General features: G+C 50.6%; 2 protein-coding genes and 1 pseudogene across 9 annotated transcripts; 2 read left to right on the forward strand and 1 right to left on the reverse strand.

The window, feature by feature from the left end:
• On the reverse strand, positions 1 to 1,213 carry LOC120710432. Its single transcript, XM_039996118.1, has one exon. The coding sequence runs from the start codon at positions 1,025 to 1,027 to the stop codon at positions 347 to 349; it is 681 nt and encodes a 226-aa protein (XP_039852052.1). The 5' UTR covers positions 1,028 to 1,213; the 3' UTR covers positions 1 to 346.
• Positions 1,214 to 3,023: 1,810 nt separating this feature from the next.
• On the forward strand, positions 3,024 to 15,399 carry LOC120705752 (annotated as a pseudogene).
• Positions 15,400 to 17,337: 1,938 nt separating this feature from the next.
• On the forward strand, positions 17,338 to 20,872 carry LOC120705753 (protein TWIN LOV 1-like). 8 transcript variants are annotated; one of them, XM_039990253.1, is made up of 7 exons: positions 17,338 to 18,157; positions 18,941 to 19,161; positions 19,282 to 19,346; positions 19,892 to 19,971; positions 20,080 to 20,108; positions 20,201 to 20,259; positions 20,496 to 20,872. In XM_039990253.1, the coding sequence occupies exons 1-7, from the start codon at positions 17,558 to 17,560 to the stop codon at positions 20,522 to 20,524; spliced, it is 1,083 nt and encodes a 360-aa protein (XP_039846187.1). In that variant the 5' UTR covers positions 17,338 to 17,557; the 3' UTR covers positions 20,525 to 20,872. The 8 variants fall into 8 exon arrangements, with proteins under 8 accessions (XP_039846187.1, XP_039846191.1, XP_039846184.1 ...); XM_039990257.1 differs by having other exon boundaries at positions 17,340 to 18,157; positions 20,206 to 20,259; positions 20,496 to 20,636; XM_039990250.1 differs by having other exon boundaries at positions 17,342 to 18,157; positions 20,053 to 20,108; positions 20,201 to 20,264.
• Positions 20,873 to 23,113: the final 2,241 nt, after the last annotated feature.

Here is a 23,113-nt window from a genome sequence, read left to right on the forward strand (position 1 = left end):
AATATATATAGATATAGATATGAACTGTACATGGGCATATATATATATAAACACATAGTATATTTACAAATGGTGAATGAAAAGGAAAAACAGTCGATAACTATCCGGCCGTTTGGGGGCCACTGGAATAAAAATAGAAAACAGGTGGGGGATCCTGTCCCCCTCCGTTGACCCGTCAAAAAAAAAAGGAAAAACAGTGGCTAAAACTCCAATGTCCAACGTCCATTTCCTAGTCTGATGTACTGCTCGATGGCTCGGAGCTCGGGCAACCGTCGTCCATCCGCGACGACTTCCAGATCAACAGCGCAAGTGCCGGCGAGGAGGAGGACCGCCGCGCCGCGCCGGGCTAGAGCGACGCCGTGGGGAGCACCATGCACATGCGCAGCGTGAACGCCACGAGCACGGACGCGGCGGCCACAACCATCCCCCACTTCTGCACCGCGGCCACCGCCGCGCCGCCGGGCCTCGCCACGATCGAGAACATGGAGAGACCCAGGCTCGAGAACAAGCCGAGGCTGATGAACGCCAGGCCGGCGCTGTACAGGGCGCCGCCGCCGGGCCCGTGCTCCCCATCCGCCGCCGCCGCGCCGGCGCCGGCGCCGGGCTTGCTCGCGTTCGGGACGCCGTCGTCCTTTCCGTTGCCGGGGAGGTTGACGAACAGCACCAGCGAGGCGGACGCGGCGAAGAGGCAGACGGTGTGCACGCTCTTCGCCACGCGCTTCGACTCCGTGTCCTGATCCTGGAGGCCTTGCCCGCCGCCGCCCTCGGCTAGTGACGCGGGCGTTGCCGCCTCGATGTCGAACGTGCCCGGCGCACGCGCCTCTTGATCTGCTGCCGACGGAGAGGTGGGCTCCCGCTCCTGCTCCGGCGAGCGCGCGGGCGCGGGGGCGAGCAGCAGGCTGGTCCGGTCGTTGAAAGAGCCGGAGAGGCTGCTGAGCACGCGGTTGAGCAGCCCGTAGTTGGCGGTGGAGGCAATGGAGGAGGTGATCTGGGAAAGAACTGGGAGCACGCTAGCTATGGCGGCCATCGGTTATTGTTGCTCGCTCGCTCGCAACCAGCTCACTGCCCGGTCGAGCGCTTCACGAACTAAGCTTGCTACTTGCTAGGCATTATTGAGTTCGGCTGCGCGCATCATGCCTCGATCAATCGATAGATTGCTGATGGACTCGTGCTCTCTAACGGCTGCCTCGCGTGCCTACGGCTCTCCATTATAAAGCCGAGGGAATTCAGAACAGACAACAGAGACAAAACACCGGTCTCAATGAACGACTTTTAATTTTGTTTCCCCCATCAGTCGACGAGCTGCTGTCTTGCTGAGAGTGATGCCTCCGGTCTTTGGTGATGGCGTCGTCAGCTTGTTTGATGTCAGCGGCATTTGCTTGGTGACCATTTTTGCCATGTGACCATTTACTCAGCTTGGTCAGCTAATGACAGGGCGATGACAATGATGAGTTGTGATGTGCGTTTCTTAATTTCTCATCACGGTACAATATATACCGAATTTACTGCTTAGAGTTGTGAAAGGATACTGTTAGCGCTACACTTATGGCCTATTGGCTTTGCAATGCAATTAAGCCCTATTCAATTCACGGAGCTGTATTATTTTCTACTATCTCTTGAATAGGGCTACACTTACTTGAACATGTTTTTTCTTCCGGTTTCTATGCTCCTTCAGTCCTTTGCTATCACTGTCATCTAGAAGTTGTGAGACTACAGTTTGTGTGGAATCATATCGTATCAGTTACTAAAAGCTATAAAAAATGGATCTAAAAGAGGATGCTTGTTCCGCAAGCAAGAGAGAGAACAAACTTGATACTGTCCGACTCTAGCTACGCAAGCTTATTACTAGTTACCTGATGTTATTGTCAACAATGAATAAAACATCAAACCAAGGCGACATAATTTTGTTCAAACTCCCTCCGTTCCAATTATAGATTATTTTGATTTTCTAAATAATATTTTTTATAAAGTATTTAAAAATAATATATATCTAGATGCGTAGCAAAATAATGTACACTCAACTTATGCCGTCGTCAATTCGTTGAACCTGTCCAGGCCGTCTAGTGGATCGAGAGAAGCAGTGGCGGGGGGCTGGCAGGGGCCATGGCCCCCCCCCCTATGCTTGTTGTAAGTCTACTATAATATATATATATATATAATGATTGTATAAATATAAAAATTAAAGAATACACTAATCTAGTGTAGACATATAAAATTGATTTTTATTTATTACTTGTGTCAATATATTTTAACTATATATTTCACAAAGTATGATCTTTGAGTAATCATTATCATTTTTAGTCTTTTAGCTGATATAATTTGTTTATACCTAACCTTTTAGATATCATGGATAGTTAATAAATATATTCTTATGTCAACTTAACTCTGGTTTCTAAATATCCAAACATTTAACCCTAGTTTACTTTCGCCGCCCGCTACTCCCGCGTCGACGCTCCAAGACCTTGCCACCCGACGCTCAACACGTGGCCCCACCATGACCCTATCTTGCAACGTCTCCTTACTTTGTTAGGAATATAACACCCATGTAGCGCCCCTCACTCCTAGCCTCTTTTTCTATGACCATCACTTAATAATATCAACACTTAAGATTGGCTCCACACAACAAGAGTTTGCACCAAAATTATTTTTCGAGCAGACAAGGGATCGATATCTCACCCACCTACGAGCCTATTGTCCTAAAAAAAAAAGTCTATTGTCGCACTACGAGTGTGTTTATTTTATCTTATCACTTGGCCCCCTATCATTGAATCCTGGCTCCGCCACTGGAGAGAAGATGCACGTGTTAACTTACAACGGGTTAAAGCGTTGATGTATTTCTGACCTCGAAAAATGTATGAAAAATTATCTCGAGTCAAATGCCGGCCCGGCACTTCCAGGCCTCGTCGTGCTCACGGCCGTGGGCTGTGTACTATGTGGGTCGGCGCGGCAAATGCCGGCCCGGCACTTCCAGGCCTCGTCGTGCTCACGGCCGCCGACCGCGCGTTGCCCGATTTGGACTTCGACTTGGACAGTTCGACTGGATCCCCTCACGGCCTCACTAACCCTAACGCGCGCGGGCTGCGGCGGTCGCCGGTCACCGTCAGGCGCCGCGCGCGCGGCGGGAAGTGGCAGGCAGGCGCGCGCGCGCTGGGCGGCTGCGGCTCGCGGCCTCGCGGGCAGGCGTGCGACGGGGCCGGGCGGCTACGGACGGGAAGGCACGCCGTGCGCGGCAGCCGGCAGGGGACGGCGGTTCGGCGAAGGCAAGCTCCATCCTCCATTGCTCCGAGCAGAGGAGCAACCAGGTACTCATGTCACATCGCTAGGTGCTCTGCTAGAATCCTTCTCAATTGACATTTGCTTGTTACAATTGCTCAGGGTTTACCTACCACCTTAGCTATTATGGAATTGTTCAGTTCGCCAATTAGCTTGGTTTTACGCTTTTAATTGCCCATTGTGAATGTACGGCTGTTTCAGTTGTGGTTGAAGGTCAAACTCAAGAACTAGGACTGGCGACTTTATTTTACCTAATTTGAGGCATTATGAAAGTTTGGAGTCCCGAATAGACATACCAAGCACTAAAAAATCCTGGCTACGCCGCTGATTAAATGCATATATATATGTAGCATACGCACTAATTTCAATTTTTCTTTACATAAAATATACTGGATCCACCCCTGCTAGGAGGAGATGATTACCGAGAAGCCAACCTGGATTCGTCACGAGGGGCTGCAGATCTTCTCCATTGACATCCAGCCCGGCGGCCACCGCTTCGCGACCGGTGGTGGTGACCAGAAGGTATCGTGTGTGTTTTCTCCCTTCTGCTTACTTTGAACCCAAAGTAAAATTTCACTTGCTCCTTTAACATCTTTGAAGGAAAAATTTTCTGATTATTTGGCTTGTCAGTTTCATGCTTAGCCTTTTTAGTGCTAACTTGACATTGTGTCTTGTTTACTGTACTAACTGCTGTTGTTAACTTTTTGATCTAGTGATCTTCCCAAGTTGAAAGTATTTGAAAGCTAAGTACTGCTAGCAGCTTATGAGGATTCTACTATGTTCTTGGATACATCTTATTTGATTAAGGGTAATATTTTGGGTCAACTGGCTATTGGAGTATCTGAGATAACCTTAGGATTAGGTAGATAACCTTAGAATTGAGTACTGGTAATATTTAAAAACAGGACTTTTGACTGGGAATTGTTGTGCAATCATTGTTGTCTGAAATTCAAATCTTTTAAGGCCAATTCGAGTTATTTGTGCTGTTTTCAGTCCATTTTAGTTAGCATGTTGTGTTAGGGCGGCTCCAGTGTGTGTGTTTTGAGGATTCTAAAAGGAGAGAGAGAAAGATATAAGAGGTGCAATACATTGGAATGAAACTTTCATCTGCTACTACCCCAGCACCTGGTTCCCAACTTTGCACCCAGTTCCCAGGTTAAAAAGTTATATCCCGCAGCTTCTCCACCTGACATATATGCCATGGCTTGACCTAGCCGAGGAAGCCATCCATCCATCTTGTCGGCATCATGATGACCTGTAGGATGCTCTTTATCGGGCAAGTCTGCTAACCATGTTTGTGGTCGGGCCCTTGCGTTGGATGCAGGGACAGGGCCTGACATACACCTTGTCATCTATGCTTGGTGTGGTTTTCATCCAGCGGCATTATGTACAAGTGAGAGAAGCAAACAAGAACTGTATTTTTTCCTGAGATAGCAAAATTAGTCCATCTCCGATGAAATTGAGAGTACAGGAAAGAAAAGGGGTACGTAGCAATCATTTTTTTTTTTGCCTTGGATTTGTGCAGTGAGTGTTTTTTTTGGGGGGGGGGGTCGGATTTGTGGCTGGATTGCCATGGGAGGGGAGCTTGAGAAGGGTTTTGTTTGGATAAACCCATTCCCTCCCAATCCATCATGATTGAGTACCTAAATTTCCACCTTAGGCCTCCTCCAAAGGCTAGCTCATTGAATTTTTTAGTCTATGAACAGTGCCAAGAGTGAAGAGTTAGCTCTTGTTCAAGAGACAGTCTCATACATGAATTTCAAGATTACAAGAGGATGGCATGTGGGGTCATTCATGCTATGAGCTATGTGGTAAGGGTTAGATCATTGGAAGAGTTGTGATGTGGGGGGATAGCTGAATTAGGGTAACCCGCCCTCACGTTGGAGGCCCTAGGAATTGGACTCTAATTCTGCTTGCTTTCATTGATGAAGCCGGCCCCATTATATAGAGGCCGTAAGATTACAATATCCTAAAGTATCTCAACTTCCTAATTGAATAAGATTAATTCCCTAATTAAAATTACATGCCCAGATCACACGTTGCTTGGGCCTGAAGTAGAGGAGCTGTGCGGTTGCTGTGCCCCATCCTGCAAGGCCGGTGCAGTGCCTGCCCCGGCGCCCTTCTTCCTTCTCTCGTACTTGCGACCCACAAACGAGTCCACAACACTTCCGCCCTCCTTTTGAAACAGCTTGTCCTCAAGCTGAAACGATGGATAGCGCTCCTTGAACGACTCCAAAGGCTCCTAGGAAGTGTCGGCAGCCGGTAGACCGAGCCACTGCACGGAAAGCTCCCACACGCCACGGTTGAGTCTTGCGCGCAGCACCTTCTCAGGGGTAGGGACGGCTCGGCCATGGTCGATCGGCGGTAGAGGTACTGGCGCAGCTGGAGGATCGCCCACAAGCTTCTTGAGGAAGACCACATGGAAGACGTTGTGGATACGTGCTGAGGCTGGCAGCTGTAGACGATAAGCGACTTCCCCGATGCGCTCCAAGACCTGAAACGGACCATAGAACTTGTGTGCTAGCTTAGCAGCCGCACTGGACGTGATACCCGCCGCGGCTCGGTGGTTGAGGCGCAACCACACCCAATCCCCCACTGCAAACTCCACGAAACGGCGAGAACGGTAAGCCGTCTCCTTCATGATGTCTTGGGCTTGGTGAAGGCGATCACGAATGTCGTTGAGGAAGACGTCGCGCTCATAGAGCTGGCGATCCAGGGCCACCACCCGCGCCAAACCTGGCCTGTAGGATGCCAAAGTCGGTGGGGAACGCCCGTAGACCACCTCAAATGGCGTGGCCTTGAGCGCGGTCTGGTAGCTGGTGTTGTAGCAGTACTCGGCCCATGGCAGCCACCGCAACCATTGCCGAGGTCGATCTCCCGCTAAGCAACGTAGGTAGACGCCCAAGATTCTGTTGGTGACCACAGACTGTCCATCCGTCTGGGGGTGGAAGGTGGAGCTGAGGCGCAGCTTGACACCGGCGAGGGAGAGGAGTTCCGTCCAAAACTTGCTGGCGAAGACGGGATCGTGATCGCTCACAATGGAACACGGTAGTCCACGGAGCTTCATGATGTTGTCGGCCTGGGCGACGGAGATCGTCGTGTAGGGGTGCCCCAGTGCGAGGAAATGGGCGTACTTGGAGAAGTGATCGACGACGGTGAGCACCACCGTCTTGACGCTGATCCTGGGAAAATCTTCAACAAAATCCATGGCGATGTCCGCCCAGACTGAGATCGGCAACTCCAGCGGTTGCAGCAGGCCCGCTGGGTGAAGGCGCTCTGTCTTGCTGCGCTGGCAGACGATGCAGCTGCGGACGTAGTCGGTGACGAGCCTGGACGCGTGGGGGCTGTAGAAAGACGCCCTCAGGCGATGCAGCGTCTTCTGGGCCCCTTCGTGGCCGGTCCCGTGGGCGTGCTGAAGGAGAACCAGCCACAAGGAGGAGTCGTCGGGCACAAATATGCGCCCCTTGTGGAGCACCAGACCGTCCCGCTCCGTCCAGGCTGCTCCTGCCAGGCCGTCGGCGATCTCCTTGCGCTTGGCGATGAAGGAGGGAAGGGACACCGCCTCCTGCTTGAGCTCGTCGAAGAGCTCGAACGCTGGTCGGGACAGCGCCAAAGCGTTGATGGCGCACTGATCCTCGTCACGCCGGGAGAGGGCATCGGCGACGACGTTCTGGCGCCCCGGCCAGTACTCCACCGTGAAGGAGTACCCGAAGAGCTTGCTGACCCACGTGTGCTGAGGAATCGTGGACAGCCGTTGGTCCAGGAGGTGCTTGAGGCTGCAATGGTCAGTCCGGACGACGAACGGGCGCGTCCACAGGTACGGTCTCCAGTGACGCACAGCCTGCACAAGACCAATTAGTTCGCGTTCGTAGGCCGCCAGCTTCATGTGACGGGGCACGACCGTCTTGCTGTAGAACGCGATGGGGCCGCCAAGCTGGTGTAGCACGGCCCCGAAGCCCGAGCCAGAGGCGTCGCAGTCGACGACGAACGGCTTGTCGAAGTCAGGAAGCTGCAGCACGAGTCCCGTGGTGAGGGCGTGCTGGAGGGCGCGGAAGGCGTCCGTCGCTTCCTGCGTCCAGCAGAAGGCCTCCTTGAGGAGGGCGGTGAGGGGCGCCGCGATGACGCCGTAGCTGCTGATGAACTTCCGGTAGTAGCCCGTAAGGCCAAGAAAGCCCCGAAGCGCCTGCAGTGTTCGAGGCAGCGGCCAGGCCTGAACAGCCGCTACCTTGGACTGGTCCATGGCCACGCCATCGCCGGTGACGATGTGGCCCAGATAGGCCATGCTCTTCTCGCCGAAAGAGCACTTGGACCTTTTCAGCACCAGCCCGTGCGCCCGGAGGGTCTCGAAGACGGCGCGGACGTGTTGCAGGTGCTCGCTCCATGTCTTGCTGTAGATGAGGATGTCGTCGAAGAAGACAAGAACGAAGCGACGAAGGAAGGGGCGCAGTACCTCATTCATGAGCGCCTGGAAGGTAGATGGCGCGTTGGTGAGGCCGGAGGGCATCACCAGGAACTCGAAGTGGCCATGATGGGTCCGGAAGGCCGTTTTGATGATGTCGGCGGCAAACATCTGGACCTGTTGGTAGCCGCTACTCAGGTCGAGCTTGGTGAAGAACACCGCACCATGTAGCTCGTCCAAGAGCTCGTCGACGACGGGGATGGGAAACATGTCGCGGACGGTGACGGCGTTGAGGGCGCGGTAGTCGACGCAGAATCGCCATGTCCCGTCCTTCTTGCGCACCAGCAGCACCGGCGAGGAGAACGCGGACGTGCTGGGGCGTATGATGCCCTGCCGCAGCATGTCCGCGCACTGGCGCTCGATCTCGTCCTTCAGCAGCTGCGGGTATCTGTACGGCCGAACCGCCACCGGCGCTGTCCCGGGCAGCAGGTGGATGTGGTGGTCTAAACTGTGGCTCGGTGGAAGAGACGTCGGCGGCTCGAAGAGGGCGGCGAACGAGTCGAGGAGGAGCTGGAGGTAGTCGATCGCTGCTACGGCCGCAGCAACTCGCGGACCGGATGGAGCTCCCTTGCCGACGAGGCGCACCCGGTGGCCGCCGTTCCAGAAGGACAGGCGATGGCGCGTGCAATCCCAGTGAAAGGATCCCAGGGAGCGCAGCCAGCGGTACCCCAAGACCAGCTCATAGCCCTCCAGCGGAATGATGAAGACGTCGATGTTGAAGGGTTCGCCGCTGATGATGACGCGGACGGCGCGGCAGATGCCGGAGGACTGCAGCCGCTCGCCATTGGCCACCTTGACGTGGACACCGCTCAGGGGCTCGGGTGACAAGCCCAGGCGCGCTGCTGTAGAGGTCACCATGAAGGTGTGCGTGTATCCCGAGTCGACCAGGGCGGTGATGGGAACGCCTGCGACGTCGGTCTCGAGGAGGAAGGTGTCGGTGCTGCCGAGGCCCGTCATGGCGCACATGGAAACCTCGACAGCCGGCTCGGAGTCCTCGTCAGAGATGTCGTCCTCCAGGGGGGTGTCTTCTGAGATCTCGATGGTGTAGACGCCCTTGCCCTTGCACACCTTGTTGTGCCCGGGAACGAACTTCTCGGGGCAGTTGAAGCACAAGCCGCGAGTACGGCGGTCGTCCATCTCTTCTGCGGACAGCCGGCGGAACCGTGTGAACGGCGGTGCTGACGGCGCGGGATCTGGAGTAGGCGCCGGCCGGGGCTGAGGGGCCGTCGCGGTTGTCTGAGCAGCCGGCGACATCGCTGCTGCAGACGACCTGGAGCCGCGAGGAGGGGGGCGCCACGTGGATCGAGACTCGGTGGTGATCGAGGTCGAACGCCGCTCGTACGCCCGAGCGAGGTTCATGGCGTCCTCGAGGTGCTCCGGGTGCTGCATCTCGACATCAATCTGCAGTGTGCCGCCCAGACCGGCCATGAACAGATCGGTCTGCTGCCGTTCGGAGACGTCGTCGCAGCGGGCAAGATGGGTGAGGAATTGGTCGATGAAGTCGTTGACCGTGCCCGTCCGACGAAGCTGAGTGAGCTCGCCGAGGGGGTTGCTGCGGATGGAGGGCCCGAAGCGACGGTTGATGGCCTGAACGAACTCCAGCCACGATGGAACGCCGCAGTTGCGCTCAAGCCGAAAGTACCATCGGGCGGCTGCCTTGTGCAGGTAGAAGGACGCCGTCCAGGTCTTGTTCGCCTCCGGGGTGCGATAGGCGAGGAAGCACTGTTCGCACTTGTGCAACCAGATCGCCGGATCGTCCTTGCCGTAGTAGTCGGGGAACTTGAGCTTGTGTGCTGGAGATTGATGGGGAGGCGGCGGGTCGGATCCGGACGCCTCGAACTGGTTGGCGGGGGCCTTCTCCAGAACCTTGGTTTGGATCCGGTTGACGGCGACGTCCAGCGCGGAGTACTGGTTCTTGACTTGGCCGATCTCATGGGTGTTGCGCTCGACCGCGCGGAGGAGGTTGTCGAGCTTGGTGCTGATGTCCGCTGGAATCTGATCGCCAGCCATGACGGCCAGGGGTGGCGCCGGGTGAGGGGATTCTCGGCCCGACGGCTGGCTGGAGATCGGCGGTGGTTGGGCTTAGGGTTTAGGCGCAGGGAAGGGTTTGGCGGCTGGGGTTGTAGGCGTAGGGGGTGTGGCGGCTGGGAAGGCAGGATCGAACAGGAAGCTGATACCGGATGATGTGGGGGGATAGCTGAATTAGGGTAACCCGCCCTCACGTTGGAGGCTCTGGGAATTGAACTCTAATTCTGCTTGCTTTCATTGATGAAGCCGGCCCCATTATATAGAGGCCGTAAGATTACAATCTCCTAAAGTATCTCAACTTCCTAATTGAATAAGATTAATTCCCTGATTAAAATTACATGCCCAGATCACACGTTGCTTGGGCCTGAAGTAGAGGAGCCGTGCGGTTGCTGTGCCCCATCCTGCAAGGCCGGTGCAGTGCCTGCCCCGGCGCCCTTCTTCCTCCTTCTCTCGTACTTGCGACCCACAAACGAGTCCACAACAAGTTGTCTCTTAAAGTGCTTAGAGCTAGGTACTAGCTCATACCTTTGGAGGAGGCCTTAGTCCCTCCCAATATGTATGGATTAAGAGGGGATTTGTATGTATCCAAACAACGTGGAAAGAGGATACGGCCATCCAGGTCACCGGTTGAGGTGTTTGATTGCGTTGTTCACAGGAGATACAAAAGAAGATTTTTTTTTCTTAATGCGCTAATTGGGCTTTGTGGATGACTTTATTTGGCTGAAAGGTCCATATGGGCTCAGTTGAGTGTTGGGCTGCGTAGTATGCTGACTGCTTCTTGTACCATGTTGATTGCTCGATCTATCCCAGATTTCCACAATTTCAGGATTCAGCCTCATTACCATGCAAACGCTTAGGCACTCCTAGGTACGCCTAAGCTCTAGGCAGAGGGTTACCGCTTGCTTAGCTTTTAGCGCTTTTTTGAACCTTGATTCTAACACCCTAATACGGTTTCACTTACAGCTTACTAGGATTAGCTGCGTGAACTAAACACAAGGTTTGGCATTGATGTGATGCTTCACCGAGGATGATGGTAACTGGTTTGTTGAGTGATAATTGAAAATTTAACGTTTAGTTTATTGCAATTTCTTATCCTGTTGAGTCATATAACTTGTTGGCTTGTTACCACTTGTTTCCCCCCTTTTATCTTTTGTATAGGTGGCCTTCTCCTTACTAAGTCCCTTTTATTTGCTTTGTTGTTGAAATAGGTTCGAATATGGAGCATGAAATCTGTGGATAAGGATAAGGCCAGCAATGATTCCAGCCAAAGATTGCTCGCTACAATGCGTGACCATTTTGGATCAGTAAACTGTGTGAGATGGGCCAAGCATGGCCGCTATCTTGCTTCAGGATCAGATGATCAGGTTATCCTAATTCATGAGAGAAAAGCTGGTTCCGGAACATCTGAGTTTGGTAGTGGAGAACCTCCAGATGTAGAAAATTGGAAGGTTATTATGACTTTAAGAGGGCATACTGCAGATGTGGTAATTATCATCTAAAAAATCCACTGTGCTATGTTTATGCTCGTTCATTACCTCTTACTATTACCTACTGTTATCATTACTGTTAACTGTTGAATACCTTTTCCATTTCTTATGCCTAAAGTAGGTAGATCTTAGTTGGTCGCCTGATGATTCAACATTGGCTAGCGGCAGCTTGGATAATACCGTTCACATATGGAACATGACCAATGGTATGTGCACCGCGGTCTTGCGAGGGCATTCCAGCTTGGTCAAAGGGGTTACCTGGGATCCTATTGGTTCTTTCATTGCAAGCCAATCAGATGATAAGACTGTCATAATATGGCGTACAAGTGACTGGAGTCTTGCTCACAAGACAGAAGGCCATTGGGCAAAATCTGTATGTCATGTTTGATGACTTTTTTTATTAACTTTATTTGTGATCAACCTGTCTTGTTTTGCTGAATGTCTTTCTTGCTTTCTTTGTTCCTGCAGCTTGGTTCAACATTCTTTAGACGACTTGCTTGGTCACCTTGTGGCCACTTCATAACTACGACTCACGGGTTCCAGAAACCTAGGCATTCAGCACCTGTGCTTGAAAGAGGCGAGTGGTCTGCAACTTTTGACTTTCTAGGACATAATGCACCTGTTGTGGTGGTTAAGTTTAATAACTCAACGTTCCGCAAGAATTTCTCAAATGGTCAAGACATAAAGGCTGTGCCAGCTGGATTGTCCAATGGAGCATCGAAGACATCAACAAAAGAACAGCAACCATATAATGTTATTGCTATTGGAAGCCAAGACAGAACTATTACTGTTTGGACAACAGCGAGTGCCCGACCATTATTTGTTGCTAAGCATTTTCTCTCAAAGTGTGGTTGATTTATCTTGGTAAGATACTTCCATTATTTCTGTACAGCCAGTATTATCCTGTATGCTCTGGCTCATGGTGATACTGTTCTTTTCACTGACAGGAGCCCTGATGGTTATTCACTTTTTGCCTGCTCCTTGGATGGATCAGTGGCCAACTTTCACTTTGAAGCAAAGGAGCTTGGATACAGGTTAAGTGACGCTGAAATGGACGAATTGAAGAGGAACAGATATGGTGACGTCAGAGGACGTCAATCAAATCTGGCTGAAAGCCCTGCACAGTTGCTGCTAGAACAAGCATCAGCAAAGCAATCAACTGTCAAAAAGGGGTTCCAGCCATTTCAAGCACCCCCAAAAGTTTCTACAGATGTGCCTAACCCAGTTCCTGTTGTGCAAAGTCAGAAAGCTCCTGAAGCTTCACCTGCAGATGATAAGAAAACAGCAGCTCCCACTTCTGATGATGTAAATAAAGTTAACCGGTTATCTAGTCCAGTGAAACAGAGAGAATACCGGCGTCCTGATGGCCGGAAAAGAATAATCCCAGAGGCAGTTGGGTTTCCTTCTAACCAGGATAACACACCCAATCTTTCTCAAAATCAAGCTGTGGATTTTTCATCTCTGGATCAACGAATGAATGGAAAAAGACCATCTTATGGCAGCAGCAGTAACTGTAATAACTGCGAGGCTAGGGATCGCTCTGGTGTTACAGCAAGGGCAAACATAACTGAGAGCCTTGTTATTCAAAAAGCTTCAACTAGTGCTGGCAGTGATGGAAGGCTGAGTATAGAACACACCGGATCTGTAGTTCCAGGCTCACTGACCTCCTGCCCTGCGCTTTCTATCCATGTACAAAATGAGAAAGACAAGGATTCTATACCAGCCTGCCTTGAAGCAAAGCCTGTAGAGCGTGCTGCAAGTGATATAATTGGTGTCGGTGGTGCCTTTGCAACGAAGGAATCCGAGATAAAATGTACACGAGGTACAGAAACTCTTTGGTCTGATCGTATCTCTGGAAAGGTTACTGTCTTGGCAGGCAATGCAAATTTCTGGGCTGTTGGTTGTGAAGATGGTTGCCTGCAGGTGAGTAACATCCCCTTTCAAAATTTCTTAATAGATCGATTCTGGGTTTCAATTTGGATGCTACTACACATGTCAATTAATATGAAATATGCTTTTATTTTCTAACTATCTGTTATTCTTCAACATTTAAATTTATTTGTTCTGAATTAATTAGGTTTACACAAAATTTGGGAGGCGGGCAATGCCAGCAATGGTGATGGGATCTGCAGCTGTTTTTATAGATGTTGATGACTGCTGGAAGTTGCTTCTTGTCACAAGGAGAGGTTTAATGTGCATATGGGACCTCTATAACAGGACCTGCATTTTGCAGGACTCTTTATCTTCTTTGGTTGCATCTCCAGATGAGTCATCTGCAAAAGATGCTGGTAACTATTTTGCATCCAGTCTTCAGTTCTCACGTGCTACCTGAGATGGCTAAACTGAACTTGGTTGCATCTAGATTCTTAGTGTTTGTTGAAATAGTTGGCCCTTACTAGTTGCCGTCACTTTGTTGACAGGTACAGTAAAGGTTATATCCGTCAAATTCTCAAGATGTGGTTCACCCTTAGTTGTCCTTGCCAGCCGTCATGCTTTTCTTTATGACATGAGCCTAAAGTGCTGGCTAAGGATCGCCGATGATTGTTTTCCAGCATCAAATTTTGCTAGCTCATTTGGTTCCACTCAGGGTGGGGAGCTAGGCAAGTTGCAGATTGATATAGGCAAGTTCATGGCTAGAAAGCCTATTTGGAGCAGGTCAGTGTGCACATTTGATTTCTTTAGTATTATAGGCTCTTGAAAATTGCTTTGGCATGCTAGTGTGCTATGTATCCGCCTATCTGGGTTTGCTCTAAATTTACTGATGTGGGTGTTTCTGTTTCAGGGTTACAGACGATGGGTTGCAGACACGCTCCCATTTGGAGACCCAGCTTGCTGCTTCTTTGGCTTTGAAGTCAGTACAGGAGTATCGCCAATGCCTCTTGTCTTATGTCCGGTTTTTAGCTAGGTTCGTTCATTGTATCTTTTTATTTTCTTTCCATGTCTGTTGATTATCCGTTAGCTTTTAGCATTGCTTTTGTGGTCCTCAGCTCCGTGTTTGAATTGGTTGAGAAAATATGTGATATTGTACATCTTATGAAGATCTTTGCTGAAATGCTTCCTTTTCATTGGTCATCTTTTGCATGCAGAGAAGCAGATGAATCTCGTCTACGTGAAGTTTGTGAGAGCTTCCTAGGTCCTCCGGTGGGCATGGCTGGTTCTGTGTCATCTATGGATCCCAAAAATCCTGTGTGGGATCCCGATGTTCTTGTAAGTCTTCTTTTCCTTGGGCCTTGGCCATTTGCATACTAGACTTATCCACTTACATTTTTGTAAAAATGACTTTCGATTTGTCACAAGTAGTGTCCTTCCTAGGTAACCATGAGGCTTCATGAACTATAAATAGATAGAACTTCAGTTCTCATGTTTCCTAGTTTGACATGATGTTCCAGTCAGTAAACTAACTGATGGTAATTCCACAGGGAATGAAGAAGCACAAACTTCTTAGAGAAGATATACTTCCTTCCATGGCATCAAACCGGAAAGTCCAGCGGCTGCTCAACGAGTTCATGGACCTCCTGTCAGAGTATGAAGCTGCCCAGACCAAAGCTGACCTGATGGATGTCACACTGACACCACAGCCCACAGCAGAAGCCAGTGACAAGGTGATGCAGCCGGCAACAGAAGCCAGTGACAATGTGATGCAGCCGGAAGGCAATGACAAGGTGACGGAGGCCACAACAGAAGTCAATGACAATGTGATAACCTCGTAGTTACCCTGGCATCCTCCAGTCTGGTTGCTGGAGGCTATACTGAGTTACTGACCCCCCAGCCCCTGCGGTAAGTATGCTAGGATAGTTTGGCACAGATATATGTCCATTTCGGGAAGTGCTTATATTAATCAATTAGTTGTGCATGTAGCTGGTAGATTGTTTAGCAGGGCGAAAAACTGATTCTGAACCCGTTAGATGTAACGCTGAGTGTAACAGTAGAAAAGGGCGCGAGGTCGCCTAGTGATCACCGTGTAACAGTAATCAGCAAAAGGCCGGATAAAGTTCATTTCATTTTTAGTTCCAGGGTAATTTTGGCCTTGATGGCTTTTAGTTCAGGCTGTCTGTTTTTCATTTGTAGAAAATTTTGCTTTGTCATGGCTCGTAGCAGCTTGTAAAAAAGATGCAGCAAGTACAAGCAGAAGAGCATAGGATTGTCCAGGCATGGACGTGAAACAGTAGCTGTTGCCTGTTGGTAACTGGATGAAGATTGCGATAAGCCTTGCGGGCTTCCTGCCCTTGAATATAATCTCAGAAATTGATTCAGCCATTTATTCATATCTTGCCATAGCAGCTGTGACAAGAGGCTTTCACTAATAATGAGGCCTTTTCTGCGCTAGCTGCACATAAAGTTTGTCTGCACATGGCTATCCATCGGTGACTTTTCAGGCCGGCGTACGTGAGCGGAGCTGATCTATCCATAGTTTACGAGTGCCCCCAAAATTCTCACAGAAGCGTGCCCTTTCACCAGTGGCCACACCGATCGATCATAGATCGCCGCATGGACTCATTGCGCTGTAAATTTCTGAGCTGATCATTTCTTCCAAAAAAAAACTGAGCTGATCTGACCAGGCGGCTACTTTTACCTTTTTTGTTGTTGTCTTTGCATATATTCTTCATTCTACGGCCCCCGGAGACGCCGCACCAAATGGCTGCCCAGCGGCGGCGGCGGGAGGTCGAGCTGTACATGCCATGATGCCAACCGGATGACCGACCGGCAAGCCTTTGGTTTGTTTGGTTGACTTGTTAGACCGGTCACTTCACTGAAGCAATTTTTGCATGGATAATGACGAACTTTTTTATATGATAATAACGACACTTTATCTATGTAGTACGAGTGCAAAGCTGCTTGTGCTTGCTGCCATGTGCCAAAGCATCTCGTCCTACCGGATGTCGCGCTAGAGGCCATCGGCCCGTGTGAGATGCCACGGGCTGTTGCCTCCTCTGTCAGTGCGTTTTTTTATTTTTGTATTTTTCAAAAAAAAATTACAGAAATATATTTTTGGTTTTATGTTTTACAGTTCTATACCCCTACCACCCGGCAGGGGAGCGACAGGGGGCCTATCGCCCGGCAGGGAGGCAGTAGTGACTTATATGTAAATATAAAAAAAATTATTTTGCGCAGAGGCGGTAGGCTCCCTCCAAGGACTTCTGCGCAAAATAATTTTTTTTATTTACATATAGGTCCCTACCGCCTCCCTGCCGGGCGGTAGGGGTATAAAACTGTAAAACCTAAAACCAAAAATATATTTTTGTAAATTTTTTTTGAAAAATACAAAAATAAAAAAGACCCTCTGTCATTCCGGCAAGGAGGCCCCCGTGGGCGCGGAATTATTGGTGGGCCAAAAGCGGTGCCAAGAAGGCAAAGACGGTCTCCGATGTCGTCGGGCCGACTAGGCCTCCCGCGCGAACGATGGGCCAGAGACCGCAGGGGACAAGCGCGGGCCGTGGTGAACATGCGCCAGAAGGGGAGAAATGCAGGGACTCAATCAAGACCTCCGCTATCGCGCGCGGGGAAGAAGGTACTACTGGGCGCCGTCGTCCCCGGGCCAGAACCTGCCCTGTGAGCGCCGTGCCCGCGAGGGAGCGACGCAGCGTCAGGCACACGTGTTGGTCCTATCCTCCACGCCCCCCACTTCCCAGGTCCACGAGAGGCAAGTAACCGCGAAAAGCACCCAGGCCCAAAGCAGGCAGCAAGGCGCGGAGAAGAGTGAAGCTGGAAGATGGAGGACTCTCATGGAAGATCCATGCTGATTGCTGAGCCACCTAGTTTTCAAAAAATTGCTGAACCACCTCAAAATTTTTTTTTAAAAAAAAACAAATGCTCAGCCGATGGCTAACACCTGTTGCCTTGATTGCCACAGACACAGGTGAGAATCGGTCCGGGCTGGATTTCCATTTTCTGTATGATCTCTGTCAGTCAGCGCGATCACCGATCACTCCCGAAGGCCACTGGTGATTGATTGATCATCCTTCTGCGCCTTAGATTACCTCGAGATAGGCGCCCCGTGGTCCAGGTCCAGACTGGAAAACAGAACCAGAAGGACGAATGGCCACGTCCGCGCCCCCGGATTAGCCAATCAATCAGGGATTCCGCTGGCTGTGTGCTAATCACTCACCCCTCGAGCAGTTCAGACTTTCAGAGCTGCCCCAGATACAAACCGAGCCGGCGAGCCCCCGCCCCCCGCACAAAACGAACAAAAAAAAAAGAAGGCCTCGAGGAAAATTCCGCAGCCATAGCCCCCGCTTCCTCCGTGCGCTGTGCGCAGATATTTTCTCCTCGCTCCTCTAACCCGTCGATCACGCGCCGGCGAGACCTCCGGATGGCGACCTCGGGCGCGGCGGAGGCGGACCCGGTGGAGCGGGACGACGACCACCACCAGCGCCGCCTCGCGTCCTCGCTGACGGCGCGGTACTCGGACTGGGTGCTGGAGGCGCTGGACGAGCTCCCGGGGAGCTTCCTGCTCACGGACCCGGCCCTGGCGGGCCACCCCATCGTCTACGCCTCCCGGGGCCTCGCCGCGCTCACCGGCTACGCGCGCCGGGAGGTGCTGGGCCGCAGCGCGCGCGTCTTCCAGGGCGCCGCCACCGACCGCGCCGCCGTCGCGGGGTTGCGCGAGGCCGTGCGCGCCCAGCGCGCGCACCAGGTCGCCATCCTCAACTACCGGCGCGACGGGTCCCCGCACTGGGTGCTGCTCCACCTCGCCCCCGTCTTCCACGCCCGCGACGGGAGCGTGCTCCACTTCCTCGCCGTGCAGGTGCCCATCGACGACGCCAGGCGAAGGGCGGGGGCGCCGCCGTGCCGCGGCGCGCAGGGGCCGGTCCTCGCCGCGTGCCGCGAGGAGGCCAGGGTGGATGAGGATTTCCCGTGCGCGAGCTCCTCAGGGAAGGTGTTCGTTGATATTGAGTTATTGACAAGAGAGGTCAGTGTGACTTGCCTGTGTTAGTTACTAGTTGTAGTTGTACTAATTAGGTTACCGTCCCACTGTAGTATTGGCTTTAATAAATGAAATTACTGACTATTACTAGCAATAGTATAATAGACTAGAGTCACCATTAATTACAAGTGAGCAGTTACAACCCTTTGTTGTCCCTATAATATCAGCAATATGCATATATCTGTGAAATGTATGTTACAAAATTGACCTACACAAGATTGCTCATGGGCACGTCCTTGTTTGACTGGTTAGTCATGTTGACCATCATAATTTTAGTTGCACTGATCTTATTCATAGGCACGCCCAGACAAACCCAGCAGTAGTGGCACATTACTCAGAATACACCCCTGTTCGAGTTCTTCTTGGTTCAAAGTCTGTTAGTTGTGGTTATACCGACCCCTGTTTTTTCCAAATGTGGACACAAATACTTTCTAGGTGATGGTTCTTTCCTTAGGTGAAGCTTACATTGGTTGTTCACCAAATAAAAGGCAAAATCAATAATAGGTTTGCGAATCAGGACAAATCACATTATGCAAATTCCATGAATGAAGATTCAGTAGCCAGCCATAGCTAAACAAGGCACATGAAACTTTATCTGGGTTTGCCTTTCTTACTCGTTTTTCTTTTTCATTATACTGTCATGTTAGCTCATTTTTGTGGCAGAATAGTTATATGGGCAATTTCAGATAGGTGTTATACTTGACATCTTAATGTTTTCACTCTCACAAAAACCATAAGTGAATCAAGTTGTCAATATGTTGTTGCTAGTTTGCTGTTACAGGGCTGGAGGCTGAGGAGCCGCGGGTAGCTAGTGATAGTGAGAAAGAGAAGGCAATAAGTACGGCTAACTGCATTGTCTCTGCACTGAACCGCTACAGCAAGCTAACTGGTCTAGTGGTCAGCGGGAAGAGATGTGACTCTGTTGGCATCCCAGCACTCAGTTCTTCATTAAACCTCTCTCTCGGTAGAATCAAACAGAGCTTTGTATTGTGAGTTATTTGCATATCTTGTCATTATTTAGTTGTCTTGTCTTATTTCTTGTATTCAAAATATTTTAGTGTCTAACCCATGCATACTTCATTAAATTGATCCTTTTGAACTGATCACAGGACTCACTCCAGCTTGCCTGATATGCCAATAATTTATGCTAGCGATGCTTTTTTATCATTAACAGGTACATGTTCCTTGACTGCTAATACCAGAGTATGCATTCTAGCAACTTCTTGAAGTAATGTGTAATATGTGCAATTCCCCATATATTACTGGTATCTTTTCATATTGTTTCGCTGGCTCGAGATAATCAAACTGATTATACTTGGTGCATGCCTACACAATACTCATGTCTTTTGGGATTATCTTGGGAAGTAAAGATCATATTTTCCATCCCTGTAACAGAGTGAATCCTGTGTTTGAGAAGAAAAAAAAAGAGTGAATCCTGGCATGGTCTTAATTTAAGATGGCGGTTTATGGTCTATACTTGTAATTTCCTTCTAAAATGATGTAAAATTGCAAGTTTGTCCTTGGTGATGTTTTTGTGGCGAGTGGTGACAGACTTATTGATGCACTTCTCATGTATAACCAGACAATTTGATGTAAGCTGCTTAGAGACCACACATTTCTTGCTTTGTCTCGTTCCTTTGGGTGCGGTTTATTTTTGGTGGGAGGCTGCTGCTGTTTACAGGAAGGACTTATGTTGGTCTTAAATTTTTGCTTCTTCAGGATACTCTAGAGAGGAAATATCGGGCTGTAATTGCAGAGTATTAAACGGTCCAGGTACTAGCTTGGAGGCTTTCGAGGAGGTGCGGACCACGATTACATAGCTTGTATGACCACATTCCCTATCATATTGCTTACTGCTTGAAATTGGATTGGACGTACAGATAAATCAGCATATTTGTTCTGAGCAGGCATGTACAGTGGATCTACTAAGTTACAGGTGTGTTCACGAGTTTTTTGTACTGGTAGCTAACAGGTTCAGCTTATGTAAAGAGCTTGACAGAAATTTCGTTGCCTCTACTTTCTAATCAGGAAAGATGGAAGTTCATTCTGTGATCTTCTACATGTATCTCCTATCAGAGATGCTTCAGGCAAGGTTCGCTTACATCTTTCTCAGGTCTTCCCTGAAAGAAGCTGCTTTTCAGATGAATTAAACAATTACTAGTACTGAATGGTCATGTTTTTAGAGGGTTGTGTATTCTGTATCCATGTTTCTATGGAGCTTTGAAGCAGAATGGATCGACAGTTTGCAATCTATCAGTCAGATATGATGCTCTTGCAGTACAAACAGGACAGAAAGTTCACAGCTGACTTCATGCCTATGCAGGTCGCATTTCATATCTGGGCTCACCTTGACGTGGCTGCAAAGCACGACTTCAATGGGTTGACCCCTGATGTATGGCAGCTTGGAGCTGTTGGTGCGGTGAGAGTTGCAGTGAGAGGCTTGTCGGCATCAGGTAGCCTGTTGAGACCGTCCGGCCGTCCCAATAGCGACTGCAGTCTCCTCACCATTTCATGACATGTCGACTTGCCAATGTACATTGCTGCTGGCTATTGAATGTAAAGTGACTGCTTAGCACAAGAACGAAAATGAATTCATTTGTAAGAGAAATTCTTGGTAAATACAGGATGATCTTGTGATTATGTAACCATCAGAAATGAAGCAAAGAAATGAAACTAGAGGCTCCAGAAGTTCTCCGATCTTGTTCTGATCTTGTTCTAAAAAAAAAATCTCCGACCTCATAGTATAACAGTTTTAATTGGTTATTACTTTTGACACAAATGCACTAGATGGATCTGTGTCGGTTTGGCACTTTGGCCTCACAAAGGTCTGCTCAGATAATAATCCACTGATCTTGTTAAGCACAGTAATTAAGTCTGGCTGCAACTAGTAGAGAGAATTCCGCTTGTTCGAAACTGGAGTCCACAGGTTTTGATTTTTATTTGGTAGGATTAGGACGTCATTGAAAACTATCGTCGTGCCCAACTCGCCTGAAAATGACGTGTCCTGCAACATATCTGTAGCAGGCTTCAACAATGACAGCTTAATCTTATCTCCAAACTCTCGTGGCAGATACACTGGCACGAGCCACCAGTCTATCCGTCCGCAGCATCTGCAGCACTGCGACAACCGTCTTCATACATGAACATGGAAGTGCTTGCGATCTTAGTTAGATAGCTTACATCACAGTGGATAATAAAACAAAAAACCAAACAAAAATAGAATAAAAATCCCATAACTCACACATGACTCTTTTGGTAGTACAGATGCTGCGCCCGGGAATCTGGAACTGTGCTGGTGGCGATGATGAATTTTTTTTAATATATATTATGTAGCACTGAAAGTCTGAATCGAAGCTTCGCAGATGACAGAGCTGTCGGTCCGCAGCCAAGTGGATGCGCGCGCAAGCGAACGAACAACCGCATGGGCCACGGCGGGACGCCGCCCTGTCTCGTTTCGTTTCCTGGCGCGTCCGGCGAGAGCCGAGGGTTTTGCCTCGCCGGAACGGACGCGCGACGCCGCGGTATGCACCACGAAACCCGAAGCCGAAGGTGAAAGTTCGTTCAGGCCCCGGTCACTGTCCTCATGGCTGATGCTGACGTTTTTGCTCCTGAAGTTTACACAGCAACAGTAGAAACAAGAGCTAGAAACAACTGGAGCTTTTGGAGCCTCGGTCAACCCGTCAAATACTAGTAGTAGTAGTAGTCGGAGTGGCGAGACTTTCAGGGTCCCGTTCGAGAGTGTTGTCGTTGCTAGCCTGCCAGCACTTCCCATAACGGCTACGAGGAATTTTCTAAGGGATCCGAGATCCGACAGACGGCAGGTATGCAAGGGATCGTTGATCGTTCTCGTGTCCTGGCCCTGGGACGGAGCGGCAGGCCGACCTACCCTAGCCGTCTCGAGTCGCCGATGTGTCGAGCGGCAACTAGGCCGCGAATCCCATCGTCGCAGCCGCGCCCCTGGCGCCGAGGGAGCCAACAGTCCGCCGCTTGTCCTGCCCGTGCAATATCTGCCCGAGACGCAACGGCGGCGCATGACCCGACGGCGACGTCCACGGAGCACGTTTGTGCCGCTCGACGGATGAGCACTGACTAGGATTTGCACTGTAGATAGATAGCCTCAGGCGGCCGATCGAGGCCGACGGGAAGCTGCCGGGAACACGGCCGGCCGCGTGATTAGCGGGCTCGATCCGGCGGCGCAACCGGCCGCTGCGGCCCTGCGTCAGCTGCCAGGTGCCAGTCGTCCGCTCGCAGCGCGCCGCCGCCTCGCATCGTACGGGTGCGGCGCCTTGCACGCGCATGCCGCAGCCGACAGGGCCAGATGCTCTGCTCTGCTCTGGTCTGGTCTGGTGGCGGCGCGTGCGCTGTCCTGGCATGGCACCGTGGCACGCCCGGGTTGGGCTGGGTGGCAACTGTACAGATATCTGGGCGAGATAGCAGCAAATATCTGGGCATCTGGTCTGGCTCGAGGGGATGGATATGGATGGCAGCCGTCCAAGTAGCCAACGTCTCTGTCCTGCCTCCAAGAATGTTGCGTGCTGCGAGCTCCGTCCTCCGGTTTCTGCACACACACACGAACCCGATGGAGCGAACAGGAAGCCATCGACACAGTCCATTGTTTCATGTTTGGTCTTGCGATAGGCGCGACGAGGTGGCCTTGCAAGACCAAGTGCCAGCGCAGAGCGGGCCGTGCATAGTGCTACGGCTCGATGGGCGCGGCGACGACGGCGACGGCGACGCCTCTCGATGCCCCTCATTAGACGCACGTTTTCTTTGCACGTCGCCGATTAGCTGTACATGGAAAGGCGGCAACGTAGCTCTGGCCATATTTAATGTTCATCCACTCCTTCGGATAGCTCGACGATGGTACCAGCGGCGGAACATTGCATCTGAACCCGGGTCCATCTCAACGAGGGAGGACGATGAGTTATCTTATGTCTAATC

This window comes from Panicum virgatum, chromosome 5K (assembly GCF_016808335.1).
Source record: "Panicum virgatum strain AP13 chromosome 5K, P.virgatum_v5, whole genome shotgun sequence".
NCBI lineage: Eukaryota > Viridiplantae > Streptophyta > Magnoliopsida > Poales > Poaceae > Panicum > Panicum virgatum.